A 17,651-nucleotide genomic window follows, 5' to 3' on the forward strand; every position below is an offset into this window, starting at 1 on the left:
GTGTTGTTTTATCACTTGAAATCCCAATGAAATACATTGGCACTTTTCACTGTCCATACAAACCAAGGCAGCAATCATTAAACGAAAGAAGATATGTTTATGAAACCAGGCATTTTAGAACCAAATAATGGAGGAAGTTATTTATACAGTGCCGAGCAAAAATATCCCTGATTGGTGAACTATTTGAGCTAAAAACCTCAGTGTATTTTATAAGCATTTAATTTTATTTATTGACACAAAGTAGTACAATAATAAAGAAAATTATCCTTTATTTATATCTGAATAGTTTGACATGAATTTTTATTCAGTCTCCTTAAAATTTGAGCAACATTTAAAATAAGCAATACATGCATGTTTACTCTTTTTTCTATTAAATACATTTTTACTGTAACTTACTGAAGTTGATGTCCGAATGCAAAAACCTTGAAGAATCTCCAAGAAGTGTGAGTATTTTTGAAACAAAGCACACTGCAGTGTTTCTTTGATATTTCATGAAGACTGTGCAAAAACTATCAGAAGAAAAGTAACTTTTTTTTTGTTTGTTTCACTCATGAAACTAAAGAATGTGCATTAATGAAACTTGCCGTCTTACAACCAAATGATGAAGCAGAATATGCAAGCATCACATTGCAGAGTTATTTCATACTGGTAGTTTTTTTTTTGTTGTTTTTTTTTTTGCAAGGCACTGTTTGCTTGCAAATTCAGAAAGACCGACTTTATAGAAATTCAAGTTGCACACGTCAATGAGGAAGATCCAGAAAGTCGCTTGAGTCAGAGCTTGAAACAGAACTGAATTTCACCATTTCTGCAGGGTTGCGTAGACAGAAAACAAAACTTTAGTGCATTTCAAGAATGCATTAACTGGTATTCATAAGCATGCAGCATGCTGCAGTTATTGTTCAGTGCTCAGGGTGATCTATTTAACATGACATGACCCTGTAGACGGAAAGAAAGCCTGGGTGTCTCAGCCTTTAAGTCAGTGATGTCACAAAGCAGGTTCATCTCAACAGATAAGACCACAAGAGGACTAGAAAGAAATGCTCGATAAGAGCGAAACAGTGGCCTGAGGCTTATATTCAATGAATCCCAAGGAGAGAGAAAGTGCAGAAGAAGGTTATCTCCTGAATTATCCTTCAGTGTCATGTTACTTCTTGTGAATCTAACTGACACCTCAGTCAGGAGATGTTGCAACGAGGAGGCGCCCGGATCTGCTCATGTTTTATTGCCAGTTAGGTTTTCTCATAAAGAGCCTTGTGATAGCTCTCTTCCCCAAGCTGCTGCTAAGGTCAATGGAGTATGCACATTTATGAAGGAAAACCCGCACCCAACGCAGATGCATAACAGAATGTCAGATATGTTTCTGGTTTACTTGATTCCGCGTGTAAGACATTTGCAAAGCAAATAGCGACAAGGTATTAAAATCCGCTGTCGATAATTTCCATTTCAGTTGCTAACCTTTCGCTATGGCTTCCAGCTAAAACCGGCTGTTCACTTCCTGGAACATCATCATCATCAGGTTATCCTCTGCCAGAAAGCTGGATAGGGATTTCTTTCATATTTTGTTTCCGGGTAGGTTTTTACAAAGCACAGAATTCCACCTTGACACAACAAAAAAGAGGTTCACCCCTATTCTCAATAAGGCTAGTGCTTAACGCCAGTAACAAAACAATGCCCAAATGAGACTGCACTACAAGCTGACTGATACTAATCCTCTTAAAATCAGTGGATAAATCATAATAAAGAAGCCTTCCTGTCATTTATAAACCAGTTTTGTTTTTGTCTTTTTCGTCCTCTGGAGCAGTTTTTTTCAAAACCAGACAGATTTGACTGAAAACAAGCATGGAAGAGCTTGTCATCTCCTCCATCCCATCTTGGCATAGGGAACGTTAGATTATTCCAGCAACATGCCAAAACTATGTTGATCTCAACTTTGATTTGTGTGATCTTGACACTCCCAATCACCAGCCTTATGTTGCAGACAATTATACAGTTCATAAACAGTATCCATCAAATGCTGATCTGACTCCGTCTGGGATGATAACAAGTTCCAGAAGTTTGGCGAGGAGGTTTTTTTTCCTGCCACGGCAACCTTTTTTTTAATATTCTTTTATTGCAGTGAGTCAGGCAACCTGAACGGGCTTAAGATCACAGACACATGATCTAATGGGTATTTATTGAACCAGAACTGCCATATGCATATAAAAAGTGTTAATAGATCTGATAAAAACATTACTTATTTTTTCTGCCAGTGTTATTAGTTCAAAGTTAGAACATGAATCTACTTTTTCTTTTAACGTTTAGGACGGTCCGTGTATCCTACCATGGTAACATTTTTGCATGTTTTCTTACTTTTAACTTATTTTTAGAATATTCAATCATAAACCTGCTGTTTTTTTTTTTGTTTTGTTTTTTTTACAAACCGCTTTTTCTCATGCAAAACAAAATATATTTGGCAATTTTAATAAACATGCAAGGTGTCATGCAGAACATGAATAGCAGTCCATAAAAACAGCCTTAACTGTTGAAACTTGACCGCATATCGTCACATTGCAGTCACAATCTTTAATGCATCTTACTGCAGTTTCTGATATAGGTGACATGGGCAACTGCCCAGGGCGGCAACTTGTTAAAAGTGATAGGGGGATATCGTTTTACAAACTAACTCTGCTTTAAGCTTCTCCTCGACGTTATCCCTTAATGTTTTCTGTCACACCTGTACAAAATCACAAAGTAGCTGTATTCACACTGAGACTAAATAATACAAGGTTAGACTTAATTTACTAATTAGGTGACAGCTGAAGGCACTGAATTTTTATTAAGGGGTATCAGACGCAAGGAGGTTGAAAGTAAAGACATGCTCAACTTTTCAGATTTTTATTTATAAATAAAAATCAATTATTTTGTACTTTGTGTCAGTCTGCCTCGTTAAATCCCAACAAAGTACACCGCTTGTGGCTGTGAAACCATTTCAAGGGAATGAACACTTTTGCAAGGCAGCATAAACCATTTCTGGCAATGGTCAGCTGTATTGTGCTTCCTTTAGCAACAGATTTGGGACAAAATTCTGGTACAAGTTGACTGCTTAAAGGATTCATTTTTTCCAACAACCTTTCCTGCTTTGCACAGGAGAAAAAAAAATGTTTCAATAATTAATTACATCCAGTGGCTGCAGCTTGAGAAGGAAGAGTATTGCAGCCCAAGATAGCTGCAAATTACTGAATGATTCAAAAGGCTGGATAAACTTAAATTGCCTTCAAGAGCAATAGTAGAGCTGGCAGACATAAAACATGTTAAATGATATCATGAGGAATCCAATAAATACTAACAACAAAGCGAGTTTTCTCTCCGTATTTGAGATTTTGTGTTGTAGTAACGTTTCCACGGTGATTTTATTTTTGGCACTGCTCTCATATTTTTGTGCTATTAGTCCAGTTTCCCTGTTTTTCAGGAACAGTCTTAGTTAAAAATGACTTATTTCTTGCATCTTGGGGATATTCAGTAGAGAGGCAGCAATAGATGTGTTTATCTACACAAATCTCTGGATAGAGTTACTACTGGCCATCTGTTTTTCTACAGTCCAACACTGAACATGATTGTCTTTGCCCAGGAGACACCATTACGCTTAGTTTAGTCAAAGGAACACATACTCTAAGCTGCCTGCAGAATTAACTGCCCAGGTTTTACTGTAACCTTATAAAACTTGGCTCACTCCAGCGATCACGCTGGAATCCAAATGGCACTGACTTTCACAGTTGTTGCACTGGACATATCTTCCGGACTGAACTCAACTGTGGGGCTTTTGAGTTTTTTTTGACACTGTTCCAGCTCCAGGGGCCGCAGGCCTAACAACTGCTGTGACATTCCCAACGGAGTCATCCCTTCAAACTTTTTTCTTTTTATTTTTTCTTTTTTTTCCGGGAGTTTCTCCTGCTTCCCTATCTTGATCATATACTGCCTCATTGTGGTGAAGTCAACATTCTTCAGTGGGTCTGAACATTCAAAGCAGAGAAGCTAAGTTTTTTTTTTTTTTTGCATTGTGAGCATTTTGTTTCTGCTTCTTTTCTCTGTTTATGTCAAAGTATATATAATATGTTTGTAAGAATACATCATTTATTGTGCAAGTTGCTTCATAGAAACGGCATGCCGCATTAGAGGTCAGAGAGTCACTTTGTGTTTCTTTTCTTCAAGCTTGTTGTGGAAAAATGTGATGTTACACCTATCCATCCATCCATCCATCCAGCCATCCATCCATCCATCCAGCCATCCATCCATTTTCTGTACATCTTTGTCCCTAGTGAGTTTGGGAGGGGTACTGGTGCCTATCTCCAGCGAACGTTTCGGGCGAAAGGCGGGGTACACCCTGGACAGGTCGCCAGTCTGTCGCAGGACTTTATGCCTATCCTTGCAAAAATATTCATACTCCTTGAATCTAATGACATTTCAACACAAAATCCAGTGAACTTTGTAGAAATTGCATGGAACAGAGCAACACAAACTACAGCACAATTATAAACTGTAAGAAAAAAAAAATCATAGATGGTTCTTAAACTTGTCCGTCTGAATTCAGTTCCCTGTTCTCTAATATGCTTAAACACATCCCTCCGCCTTTGCTTGTCAGCTAATTTGATCTAAGTAAGTTTTTTTAATCCAAGTATGACTGCAGTGAATTTCTGAGTTTTCCACTAGCCATACACCAATAGCTGGCCTGCCTTTGGAGGGTCCAAAAGGAGGCTAGAGCGATGCAGAGGTGGATCAAAAAAATAAACATTTTTAATATGTCAAACAGATACGAAAAAAAAAAAAAAAAAACAAGGTTCGAAAGTCCAAACACTTGAAGAAAGAATGTAAAAATTAAACAGAGCTGGAAGACTTAGCAAAGTTTGAGCACAAAACATCTTGAGTAGATCACAGGTGTCAAACTCCAGTCCTCAAGGGCCGCTGTCCTGCAGCTTTTAGATGCGCCACAGGTGCAAAACACTGAAATGAAATGGTTTAATTACCGATAAGTTCTCCAGAGCCTTGCTAATGACCTAATTATTGTAGTCAGGTGTGGTGCAGCAGAGGCACATCTAAAAGTTGCAGGGCAGTGGCCCTCCAGGAGTGGAGTTTGACACCTGTGGAGTAGATGAACCAGCAGTGAAGAACCAAAGGGGCATACTTAGGTTTATTAGCTGAGTGGAGGCTGCTAAGACTGGGGAAAAGGATCAAATTACAGCAAGACAAGAACCCGAAGAGTTAATTAATAGCTAGAATGGAATGGTTGAAGCAGATTCATATGTTAGAATGGTCTAGTCAAAGTCCAGACCTAGACACACTTGAGAATCTATGCCAGGAGCTGAAAAATGTTATTATCCGATGCTCTCTCTCTCAAGTCTGACTAAGCTTAAGGTATTATGAGAAAAATAATTCAATCTTCATGTGTACAAAACTGGAAGAGACAAAATGCTATCTCATGGGGCCGAATACAAACTTTTTCTTCTGCTTTTGTAAATAAAAATAGAAAACTATTTAACTTTCTACATCTTCTATGCGATTATGCACTGGCTTGTGTTGGCAAACAGTTTATTAAATAATGGGCAATGGTTCCATGCTCATTTCTCCTCACCGATCCGAATCAAATTCTGTTTGCAATATATACATAAATACAACAAACCCCACTTTCATGTCATAAAATTAATTTTAAGAAAGAGATTAATGAACAATAGATAGTTGTTGTGAGATTAGTTCAAATCTGATTTGCATTCACACTGCCAGCTGACCTGGTCTTGCTGCTCCCTGAGATTTCAGCCAGCTGTCTGCAGCTCTCAGAGTTAGAATTCAGTGGGCTCAGTGAAATGGTAAGTCTCACTTACATTATTTGGGATTATTGCTTATCATTTAATTAAAATAGTGACCTTTAGTTCTTATTACTTTAAGTCTCCTTCACACCTGCCGAAACCCCCGCTGAAGTGGTGCAGAAATTTATTTTAAAACCTAAAATCATTTCCTTACTGGACGCATGGAGATTTCACTGACTTTTGTTTATAAAGGGCTGATATCCAGTGACATTAGTCTCCATGTCACTTTGCCAGACTTATACACACCTTCCCCTGACTCCTATTCAAACACATTTTACGGTCTTTCTCAAGTCGCTAGCAGTTGGGAAACATGTTCAAAGTCTTAACCAGAACAGAATTCCAGACTTGTCTTCCCAGTATTTATCCAGCAGATCTTACAGTAAGCCCATTGTCCTCCAACAGCCTAGAGCTAATTCAGTATTGCAGCATTGATATGTAATCATCCAAAGCTTTGTTTTGTTGCGAGTGTGATTAAAGGACAAGGAAACAGTCAATCCATCTGCGCAAAATATCTGTCACACGGAGAGCTTAGACCCAGAACTCAGAACTGAACCGGCGACATTTGAGTTTACCTTAGCACGTCTAAGTGCTAAAAATATTTTTCTAGCGATAAGAGTGACAACGGCCTCGTGTTATGTTTGCATGCTTACAGTAGGCTATAAAAACACAGCTTTGTTTTGCCTCTCTCGTGTTTTTAGGTCTTTTGGGAAACCGATCCAGATAATCTCCATGCACATATTTTCTGTTCCTGGAATTCCTTTAGCTCAGTGAGAAATCTGGATCCTTTTAAAGGAGGATTACACAAATAACAGCAAGGAATTATTTTCACATTTCATTCCTTCCTTCATATCTGAGAAGACAAATATAATATTAAGTCTTTTCATCGGCTCTGTTTTCTTTTCGAAATCAGATTTGAGGGGATTGTTATGGGGCGATTTAGACCACAGGCGCTACTGATCTCATCAGTGACGTTTTCACACTCTTGAAATATTCGTCAGAGGTCCACAAGGGTGAAATGCCAGACAAGCAGCTTAGACCTCATATATGACAGACTTAACCTTTATAATGTCTACATTAAGCTGTATTAGTGCTAATAAGAAAATATTTTCTTCTAAAACCAAACAATTTATAAAAAATTTCAGACGTGAGCTGGAATTTGTTGAAGTAAATATGCCCAATTTAATGCGGTCAGGCCTAAACACTGGTTTGGTGACCATTATCAGCCAAGATTAATAAATAGCAAGTTTAAGCCTGGGTTTGAGTAGAAGTTGCTAAATGTTTTTGGTCAAATGTGCTATGAAATTAAAATCAGAGCAAGAAAAATAAACATGACAAATCCTTTGCGTTGAAATGAACTGTCAACTTATTGTTTCAAATATTTAGTTTGATATCTCATCCTAAGAAAATTAAATCAGGCATTTACATATTTCTACCCTTCTTGAACCACAGTAGTGGGTCACGCAAAAGCATTTCAAGAGCCACAAGTGGCCTGTGGACCACATGTTGGACATCCCTGTTTTAAGATGTAATAAAAAACACAAAGGAAGGCTTATGAAATTTATTTATTTTTCTCTCAAATGTGTTATGCAAAAAAAGGGGTTCCGTAAACTCTCACTTTACCGGTAAAAATGGTGAGTAAAGGCAGGAACCTTTTTTGCTTGGATTTTAATTTGCCCATGTAATATGATTTGTTAAATTTTGTCTTTGGAATGTGGAGCAAAAACCTGAATGATGGCAAGAAACTGCATAATGGACAAGAAAATGAGTGATCAATTACTGAAATGGCCATGGCCGTTTCTTTTTCTTTTTTTTCCACACACCCTATAAATATACATCAAACTCTCCTGTCAGCTCAGGAAAGACAACTGGAGCAGACAGTCTACATAAAAGGACTAGAAAAGGTTTTGAAAAGAACATTTTTGGTACTCTAATACCATAAGAGCACACCACTAATGTCAGGTTGTTTAATTAAAAACTCTTCAAAGATAAATTTATAGAAATTAGCCACCAGACAAACTGTGGCGCAGAAGCAGAACCCTGAAGCCATCAGGCAGCTGTCACACATGCACAACATCCAGCTCACTGAAGCAACTCTTTCAGGTCACAGACAGATGCATAGCTCGGGGTGAAATTCAGTCTGTCTGCCACCTCAATGCAACAGCTGCGACCTGCACACACTTCATTGTGACAGATTTGCGAGGAAACGAGGCTGCTTCTTTTAAAACAGAAAAACATCACTATATCTGAAAACAAGCAAGCTAAAGAGAGGCCTGTTCAATGAAAAACAATCACAATGCTTGGTTAGTAGCAATACGGCAATCCACCACTCCACAAATTAACACGCCTTACTTCTGAACACAGTCGTCAATATATTCACTGATGCAAAGATGCAACTAGTCTAAAAACAGCCACACAGGAAGAAATGGGGGGTAATAATAACACTAATAACCCTCAAACTTTTTCTCCCTTTGCCAAATTTCAACCATAATCTCCAAAGTATTTTTTTTTTATCATTTCTGAAATAGGACAACAGAAAGTAGTAGAAATTGAAGGCATTAGACTGAGAAAGAGGTTAACCTTCCAGCAGAACAATGCCCCTACAAACATGCCGACCTACATGACGCTGGCTCCGGCTCCAAGCGGAAGTAGAGCAAACCTCAGACAAGCAAACAGTGTAGGGGAATTCAGTGGTTACCCAAAACATTTTAAGAGTAGTTTTTTCTTGCCTGTCGTTTTTTGTCTCCATTGACGCAAAATTCTCCAAGGAGTCCTACATCAGGTCTGTAAGGCTATGTAAGGGAAACAACGGAGAAATCAACGTTAAAGCTCCAGAGGAAGATTAAGGGGCACAAAGTCTCACTAGATGTGACGGTGAAAACTGTGGCGGACACATTTTGCACGTAGAAAATGGGTGACTAATAATTTAAATAATACCTGCTTGTGAAAATCTGCCTTCAGGTAAATGCTTAAAAAAGAATAAAAATAAACTGTAGCATAAAAAGGTGCTAAAACGTAAACACAGCAGTTACTGCAGCTCGTTTTCACGCTGCTACAGCGCTACCATTGGAATTTGCACACATAAAATCAAGCATAACTACCTTCACTTATTGATCTACCAGTTACCTTCCCTTCATCACAGTTTCAATCAAGTGAACATAAGGTCGGCTGCAGGCCTTGACCCATTTCTTGCATTATTCCACACTCCGTTTGGGTTTTGGAAATGTCATAAATTGTATTCCACCCTCTACACGCTCATGTTCCCCACTGACAACACTGGACCGTGATTTCCTGTTATTTTCTTCGAAATTCGTATGACCGTTAGCGACAACAAACCCCGGTAATGTTCCTCCAGATAAGGGGCGTGTACATAGGGACAAATTGTGGGCGCTGATTGGTCAGTTTCTGACAAACCCCGTAGAATGATTGACAGGTGGCACCATTTCAATTGTGCAATTAAAACCCAGACTTAAAGTCAATTGGGAATCTGCAACAAAACTTAAAAAAAAATTATGCCCACAGATACTCTCCAGCCAATCTAACCGTGCCTAAGCTATTTACAAAGCTGGTTCAGACATACCCAAACATACCCTGTAATTGCAGCAAAATGTGATTCTAGTTCTGACTCAAAGGGTGAAATATGGAGGTCAAACTTTTTTGAATTTTTAGAAGCAAAAAGAAAAGATTAAAATTGAGCATTGTTTTACTTATTTACTACTTAATAGCTGTGCACTATTTCTTGTTCTTATAAGAAAGAAAATCACACATACTTACAGTTCTGGCTGCAACCATTGGCGTTTATAAACATGTCTCTATGGGCAGTTGCCCAGGGTGGCATTAGAAATGGAGAGTACCAACAGCAGATCTAACTTACTTGCCAGTTGAGCTGTGAACAAATTTTTATTGCTTTTATGCATGTGCTGTCAATAAGGAGCTGGCGCCCTCTGCTTGCACACAAAATATGACTATTTTGCATGCAGGGATGCGATACATTTTATCCCTCCTCTAAATTTAGATATCTTGCATTTGTATTGATTGGGAGTCTGCAAAAGAGATGTAACCAGGCTCCCATTCATGCAAGAACCACTACTGGTTGTAGCATGTCAAAATCTGAATGGATTCCAGGTGTATTAAAAGCACAAGAAACCCATATTAGTAATGAAACAATGTTCACCTTAATTAGTTTCACATTTCAAATATCAGACAAAACCTGACAAATACGCAAAGAAATATCCTATAGATTACACTATTTGTTTGTTATAGAAAAAATTATTATTCTATTCATCCAGAAAAAGAAAACATACATAAATTTGGAAGGACGTTTTTTTAACGTGTGTATTTTATTTATGTTTCCTTGATAGCACAGCAACAAACCACATGATGGATGTGGCACTGAACAGCGACTTGCAAATGTATTCATACACATTAAAGCTTTTTACATTTTACCATATAACTATCACAATTTTAAATTTATTTTCTTTCAATTTTATTTGACCATAATGACACGAAATGTAAAAATGTCAGCAGAGTATGAATACTCTGGTCTAACAAGACTTTGTTGAGTTGGGGAAGGAAGATGTGACTGGGAAAGAAAGTGTTAGACCTGTTTTTTTCTGTGGTTATATGTAACCACATCTACAACTAATGAATGAAAATAATCATTTTAAATGGGTCCTTTAGACGCTTTGTTTCAGACAGATTGTCACAAAGGCTCGTTTTATTCCCACCTCTTTAGATTAGATTAATCTACAAAAATACGAGAAATGACACAGCACAACAGAAAACAGTATTTTCATAGCAAAAAAATTAAAAGGTGAGATGAAAATTTGGCACAAATGAGCATGCTCTGTGTCAGATCTTCATCTTCTTTCACTTATACTTAAATATGTGATTTTATTCTCACAGGTAGATCGTCTCTTTATTATCTCCAGGCCTGAAATCCTTTATCTTTCTCCTTTTCTCATATTCTGTCTCCTCTCTCTCTCTCTCTCTCTCACACACACACACACACATGATTGTGTACCTTCCATTGCCAGGTAAGACTGATTAAGTATGAAAAGGAAAATCGTACAAATTCCTAGAAACACTTCAAAAGACCTTCAAAGCATGGAGAACTATTGATCCAGAGCACATGAAGAGAGAGTCTGATGCAAACAAAGTCTGGCTTTTTGGAAGCAACTTTAAGACTTTTCTATCATAACCTAATGCAGCTGAATACAACCTGTATGCATTCAGTTCACCACGTCTGCAGGAGAACTCCTATTGCGGTTATCCAGCAGAGTGATTTTACATATGCTTTCTGGGTTTCTTGACCTAAACAGAGATATTGAAACACAAATTTACCAGCTAAATTGATACTAACACAGGTTTCTGTGTGACTATATGATTATATTTTACTAGAAATATTTTAATTGATCAAAAGAAGGTATAAAAATCATCATAAGAATCTATGATGAGAGTACGCCCTCTGAGTACAAGACTCCTTATCTCATAGGAGCTTTATGCTGAGCTGGGACAGGTGGCCGTACCAGCTTAACAACTTGCTGACAGTCCTTTATTGAAGCTGTGATGTGATATGGTTCAGTGTGGGCTACTTCTAACACAACAGAGATTAAAAGCTGCAGTAAATGAGTTAAACATCAAGGAGAAATACTAAAATGTTTTTATGAACAGGAAAACTTGCTGACAAGTCAAAAGAAAACAAACTGAACCAGTTTCCCTGGTAAAGATGGGAAAAGCCTCTTTATATAATAAATGTATATATGCTCCTGCAGAAGTATAATGTTGTTCTTGTTATTTTTTGCTGTTTTCTTTGGAAGAACCCAATCTTTGATTTGAGAACATTTTTTCATGAGGGGATGCCATTATAGGATTATTTTTATCAGTAGCAAACTTACTTTCAAGCCTACAAAATCCTGTGAAATAAATAGAACATTTTTAATGTTTCCTTTTTCACAACCGTTACTGTAGTAATCCATGACCTCATATTCCCTGCCTTATTGATGTGAATGATGGAGACGACAACTCCTTTTTGCTACTCTACTTTCTAAATAGGAAAGTCAAGAGCATGAGAGAAGAGTGGAAAAGTTTTTGAATTCAACTTTGACTGCAAAGAAAATTGTTACAATTTTTGTTGGAACAATTGTTGTTTTTTTAGCAAAATTTGGGATTTTTTATTTTGTTATATCTACTTTATTTCAACGTAAATTAGAATCTGTAATTATTTATTAACCTCTCTGTAGGAGACAGATAAGTTTGTTTTTTTTCGTTTTTTTTTTTTGAATGTGCATTAAAATAAAGCTAATAGGCAGGTGTAATATTCTTTCCACTGCTGTTTATATTAAGAATACATCTTTTAAGTTTGAGAGCTGAGAATATCTGGTGTAGGTTTCATAATCAGTTTCCATTAAACATGAAGTCACAGCTCCAGCTGCTCAGCAGATCACAGCTGTTGCATTCTTCTCCTTTTTATGATGTGCCATGCAGAGAAAGGTGTGTACTGCAGAGAGTCAAGTACAGCAAACACTCTCAGCGCCGATGAAGCTTTGCTTTCAAAATAACAACAGGCTGCCCTGGAAAAGACGTCTCCTTGATTGTAGCTGATTTATCTCCATAATTCTGCAGCAATTAAACCTTTTAACCCAATCAATCATGCCTTGGGCAATGATACACCCCCTACGCCATCACAGTTGTTTCTGCTGATAACAACCTGGAGGGTCTTTCTAATGTTTGGCACTGTGAATCCAACATCTGTTTCTTCCAAAAGCAGCTAAACTACAGATCAATCAAACAAAGAAAGTGCTTATATTCCTTTTGTCTGTCTGAACGGAGCCCACATCCTGAGAGATCAGCAAGACTTCTGTACATATGGCGTTGTCCATTCATGGTGCAGTTTCAGTTACACTTTGCATGCAGTGGCAGAGGAGTTGAGAATCTGTTTATGAAAAAAAAGCTACTTTTCTTCTATTGACACTTTTATTTTACAAAATAGGTTTACAATGATGCTGTGTAATATCTCTCTTTTTCTTCCGCTTTCTAATTCAATTTCAGTTCAGTTGAGGTTAGAAGCGGTTGCCACCTTAAGGCACTTATCAACAAAGCCCTAGAAATGTTGTTCAAACATATCCACCTAAACAAAAACATACACCACAATTTGAAGAAATTTCCTCCCCCGAACATGTTTCACGATGTGTATGGTGCTCTTTTTGCTGATGCATAGTACTTTTTCAATGCCTTTTTAAACTATGGCCATAGAAATTTAAAGATTAGCTGAATACTAAATCTGCCTGGGGTATGGATAATTTTGAGAATAACAGAGCTTTTTGTAACCTTTTCCTTTCCGAAAGTATGTGCAATTAAACTAACAAATGAAAAAAAATCCCTCGAGCTTGATCAAATTCCCTCCAATTAATGGCAACAGGAAGCTGCAGAAGATTGAACTTTGAAATAAGATGAACTTTAAACTTTGGTTTGACAAAGTTTAAAGTATTTCTGTGCATGCTTATTATGTAACTGGGGTTATTGCAGCTTCTCGTCTTCTATTCCCTCTCTTAAAGATTAATTCATTGTTTTTGCTGAAATTATATTAAAAAAATCCCATTGAATGGGGAAATAATTTGCAAATAATTTATCATGGTGTTGTTTGAAATCACACATTTTGACAAGTTTTCTCAAAAGTTTTAACAAGAATGTCTAAACTTATGAGAGTGGCTCTATATTTATTTGAGACTATTTCATATGAAAATAGTAATAGTAATGAATCTGCAAAGCTGCAGAAGTCACTTCTTCCTGCTACAGCTCACACCTCTATGTGTATGTGTAAAGATGCATATGGGTGAGAAGGACTTAGACTTCCAAATGCTTTAGGTATTAAAGCATTAAAGCTGGGTGTGAAACTAAAAATAGCCTAGGAACCAATTTGCTGAGGACAGCGTGATTTTCTACACGTGACAGGCAACCGGCAACACGCCGCTGTCCCTGGTGCTGAAACTGCATCCGGTAGAGGTTTTCGTCTTTATTGATAATAAATCAGAGACGTCTAATTTTGAATCATATTTATGTTGGAGCTGCAATAGAACTGGGTTAACAGTTTAAAGCATAATTTTAACACAACGCTGTACAACTGTTAAAACTGTAATTCCTCCAAAGCAACAGTGCGAGGCGCATGCCGAGGCTAATTCCGTTTCCAGAATGAGAGAGAGAAAGAGAGTTTGATTGATCATGTGGGCTATGGAAGCCTGCGAGAATTGTGGAAAATTGCTGCATAGACGCCCCTTTGGCACCTATTTTAGTGGCCAGTGACTCCAAGCCCTTCCGAGGCCAAGCAGCCAGCCTGCACCGGAACGCCGGGTATACCTGTTAACACACTCCCCCCATTCTTCCGGGTTCTGGACCTCAGAAAGGCAACATGAACTTACCGCAGTTCTCACACAAGATCCTCCCAACATCCTTCTTCAGGTTCTTCCCACTAGTGTCAACGGGCGCGAACGATGCCTTGAAAACCAAGGGCTCGTCCGTGGGGTCCATGAAAAAGATGTACTTGTGATTCTTTTTCACTTTGGCGCACGGAGCCTCGGATCCGAACTCCCCCACGGTGACGAGCTGCTCCCGCTCCAGACCGCCGCTGTTCAGGGGCCAGACCTCCAGCACTTTGACACTCACACGGTACGGCTCCACGGACGCGTTCCCCGCAGGCGTGGACTGCACCTTGCCCTCGATCACCACGGCGGACCTGTAAGCTTGGTCCTGCAGGGAATTCAGACTCGGGGAGTAGCAGGCGAATGAGACCCCGATGAGCAGCATGGATAGATGCACCGGATCAAGCCTCATGCCGCCTGCTTTGGCTCGGTGGGGGCTGGTCGCGTTGCGGCAGGGCACTCTGGGCTGCGGGGCGATGGCGGTGGACCTGGGTTGAAGGAGGAGAAAGCGAGTAGGCTCCAGCAGTAGCACGGCAGCGCGGCGGACCTTGCATAAGTGTCCATGCCATCGGGATCCGCTGCTTTTTCCCCAAATGCTTTTCAGCGGGTAAACAGCAGCTTTTGCAGCAGGGATGACGCTGGCTTTTAAATCCAGTCACTGCTTCCTGCTAATGATAAGGCATTGTAAATGTTTCTTCTTTGTTTTTTTTAAGGAAGGAATTGTGGACCCCCTCCCTTCTTGGTTATTCTGCCATAAGACGACGCCACTCTTTATCTTTGCCCCCAAAAATTGCAGTGGGAAGGTGCCGCTGTTATGGTTCTCCGTATCATCTGCAACGGAGGGAAGAGACGCAAAATGCTGCAGTGAAGCACAAGTTGGGGGAGCCTGATCGCAAAACAAAAGGACCCGTTTCATTCCACGAAAACAAAATGGAACAATGATAAAAAATAATAACAATAAAAAAATAAATAAAAGGAATTATTTCTGCACGCCAGCTACAGCGTTAATACGCCGCCTTCCACCGCGGCTCTCTCTCCGCCTCCCCTACCAGCCGCTGACGGAGAGAAAATAAGACCGATCGCCAAGGGGCTCCAGAAAAAAAAAAAAAAAAAAAAAATGCAGGATACAAGAAACCGATGGACCAAAAGGGTCTATCTCCCCCCCTTTTAATACTGCATGTCAGTCACTCCATGGTGTTTCTTCGGCGAGGATCTTTTGCTGTAATAAAACAAATGCAAATCCTAAATCCATGGCTCCCCCTCCTTACAAGCGCATCCTACTGTAGCCAAGGCATTTCGCCCCCTCCAAAAAAAAAAGAAAAGAAAAAAAAAAGAAAAAAATCACATAGATTAACAACAGGGGGTGGAGGGAAGAAAAATGAAGCCGCATATGTAAGTCCTGGAACTATGGCGATGACTAACACTGCGAAAGCGTTTCGGAGTCTTCAGGAGACTGTTCTGAATGAGTTTTGCGTCTCATCCCATTAAGTCATGCCCTGCATTCAGGTCACATTCGCCGCTCTGCCTCGGAAATAAACTGAGGTTGACGAACCCACATTTAATCTACACATCTAATTCAGCTGCACTACAAAAGTCCACAACTAAAAAAAATAAAAAAAATGACAGTTTTAGAAATAACAACAAATACATTAAAGTTTCTCCTCTTTCTTTTTTTTATATGTTTTCAGCGCAGTTTTAGGTTTGCACTTTTGCGCAGCGCTTTAAACCTCCAATCAAAATCAAATATAATCCTTTGTTTGAGGTTTGTTTGATAAATGTTATTGGAAAAAAATAACTCAGGGAAGGAAGATGAAGGTTTAGTTTGTGTGCCAAATACACTGCGGATACAGGACGCTGAAGTCAGTATTCACAAAGAGCGACATCTGCCGACCACAGTGGTCATTCAAAAATTAAAAAAAGAGCATCCACATGGAGGACGCAGCTACGTTACTGTCACTATGCAGCTTCTCTGTAAATTTGGAGTAGTCGAAAAGTTAGATGCACTATATTCAAAGTGTTATATTTTAAATGTTTATTTCTGATTATGTTATGATTAAGAGCTACAACTAAGGAAAACTCAAATTTCTCAGAAATGTAAGCCATCTTAAGTTAGGGTTGAAACATTTACTCTTGTCAAGCATACAGTCCACATGAAGGATGAGTCACAAAGGTCCATGACTGAATAAGCTTCCAGTACTTGGCTTCCAGATGGTACACTTACTTAGTGGAAAGTTTTGTGGAAGGTAAAAGTGTGATAGAAAAGATGCATGAGCAATAGATAATACTGTAACCATGACAGAATTGTGAAGTAAATGTCATTCTTACTGGAATTACATGGCATGGACAGTCGGTCCAGGACATGGACTACAGCTGTTCCAGAATTAAAGTAAGAAGCTTCTGATCTGGGCGATGGGGAAATAGGACTGCAGTGCTGCTAAATGATTCAAAGTCTATTTTTCAGTTGAAAGTCAGTCTTGCATTTTAATAAAAAAAAAGACTAAGGCAGGGGTCTTACGTTCAATTTAGATGTGTCTCTGATTCAAAAGAAAGGAAAAGTATCAACAGAATGAATGGCAAGAATTATAAACAAAATTGAATCAAAAGTTGCTTCAAACGTAGCTGCAGTATGTAACCTTTATAACAATATGTCTATTACATATTTTTGAAAACATGAGACAGATCTGTGAAGAGATCAAGCTCTTCCACTTCCTCTTATTGCCATCAGCAGAAATGGCTCCTCCCGGTCAAAAACAACCAATCACAGCTAGGAGGAGGGTCTTAGCTCAATATGCTAAAGGCAGAGAAACAGCTTAAAGTTCCAGGAAAACTGTTTATCCGCCATCATCGGTGGCCATGCAAGCTAGCCTGGACATTCGTGGCAGAGTCTGTTGTGGGGAACTAGCTGTAGGAAAGCAGAGAACAATGGGGAGGGTGTGAGCAGCAGTTACACAAGAGTAATTGACAGCACTAAGACCGTCCTCTTGCCTCTGACTGGTTGTTTCTGAAGGCAGAGGAGCATGATTTTTTTCACAAGATTATCTGTCTCATATCATACTGTCATGACATGGTGGTAATTTTAACAAATATGTAAAAAAAAAAAAAAAAAGGCAACAACATATTTTTAGTAAAAGACACATACTGCAGTTTTCAGATATGCTCACTGATGTGTACAGAGTATTGCATCTTTTATAATGATCTATAGTTTTCCTTCAAAGAAATGTTAGTTTTTCTACTTAACTATAAAATAAATTATTGAACACCTCAATTTTTTTCCATATTTTACATGCTTTTGGGGCCATTTGATCATACACTACCAAGGAAATCAAACATAGAAGGTAATCAAAATAAATTATTCAACAAGTGAAGGTGAAGATTAAAAAAAAAAAAAAAACTGGATTGA

At 38.6% G+C, this 17,651-nt stretch overlaps 1 protein-coding gene across 2 annotated transcripts in view; it reads right to left on the bottom strand.

The window, feature by feature from the left end:
• Positions 1-14,748, bottom strand: part of nrg2a (neuregulin 2a) — an 83,288-nt gene extending 68,540 nt beyond the window's left edge. For both annotated transcript variants that reach the window (XM_007556816.2, XM_007556824.2), the window contains exon 1: positions 14,252-14,748. In XM_007556816.2, coding sequence (XP_007556878.1) covers positions 14,252-14,663 — 412 coding nt within the window. In that variant the 5' untranslated portion in view covers positions 14,664-14,748. The remainder of the gene's footprint in view (positions 1-14,251) is intronic.
• Positions 14,749-17,651: the final 2,903 nt, after the last annotated feature.

Source organism: Poecilia formosa, unplaced genomic scaffold, assembly GCF_000485575.1.
Source record: "Poecilia formosa unplaced genomic scaffold, Poecilia_formosa-5.1.2 Scaffold3, whole genome shotgun sequence".
In the NCBI taxonomy this organism is placed as follows: Eukaryota; Metazoa; Chordata; class Actinopteri; order Cyprinodontiformes; family Poeciliidae; genus Poecilia; species Poecilia formosa.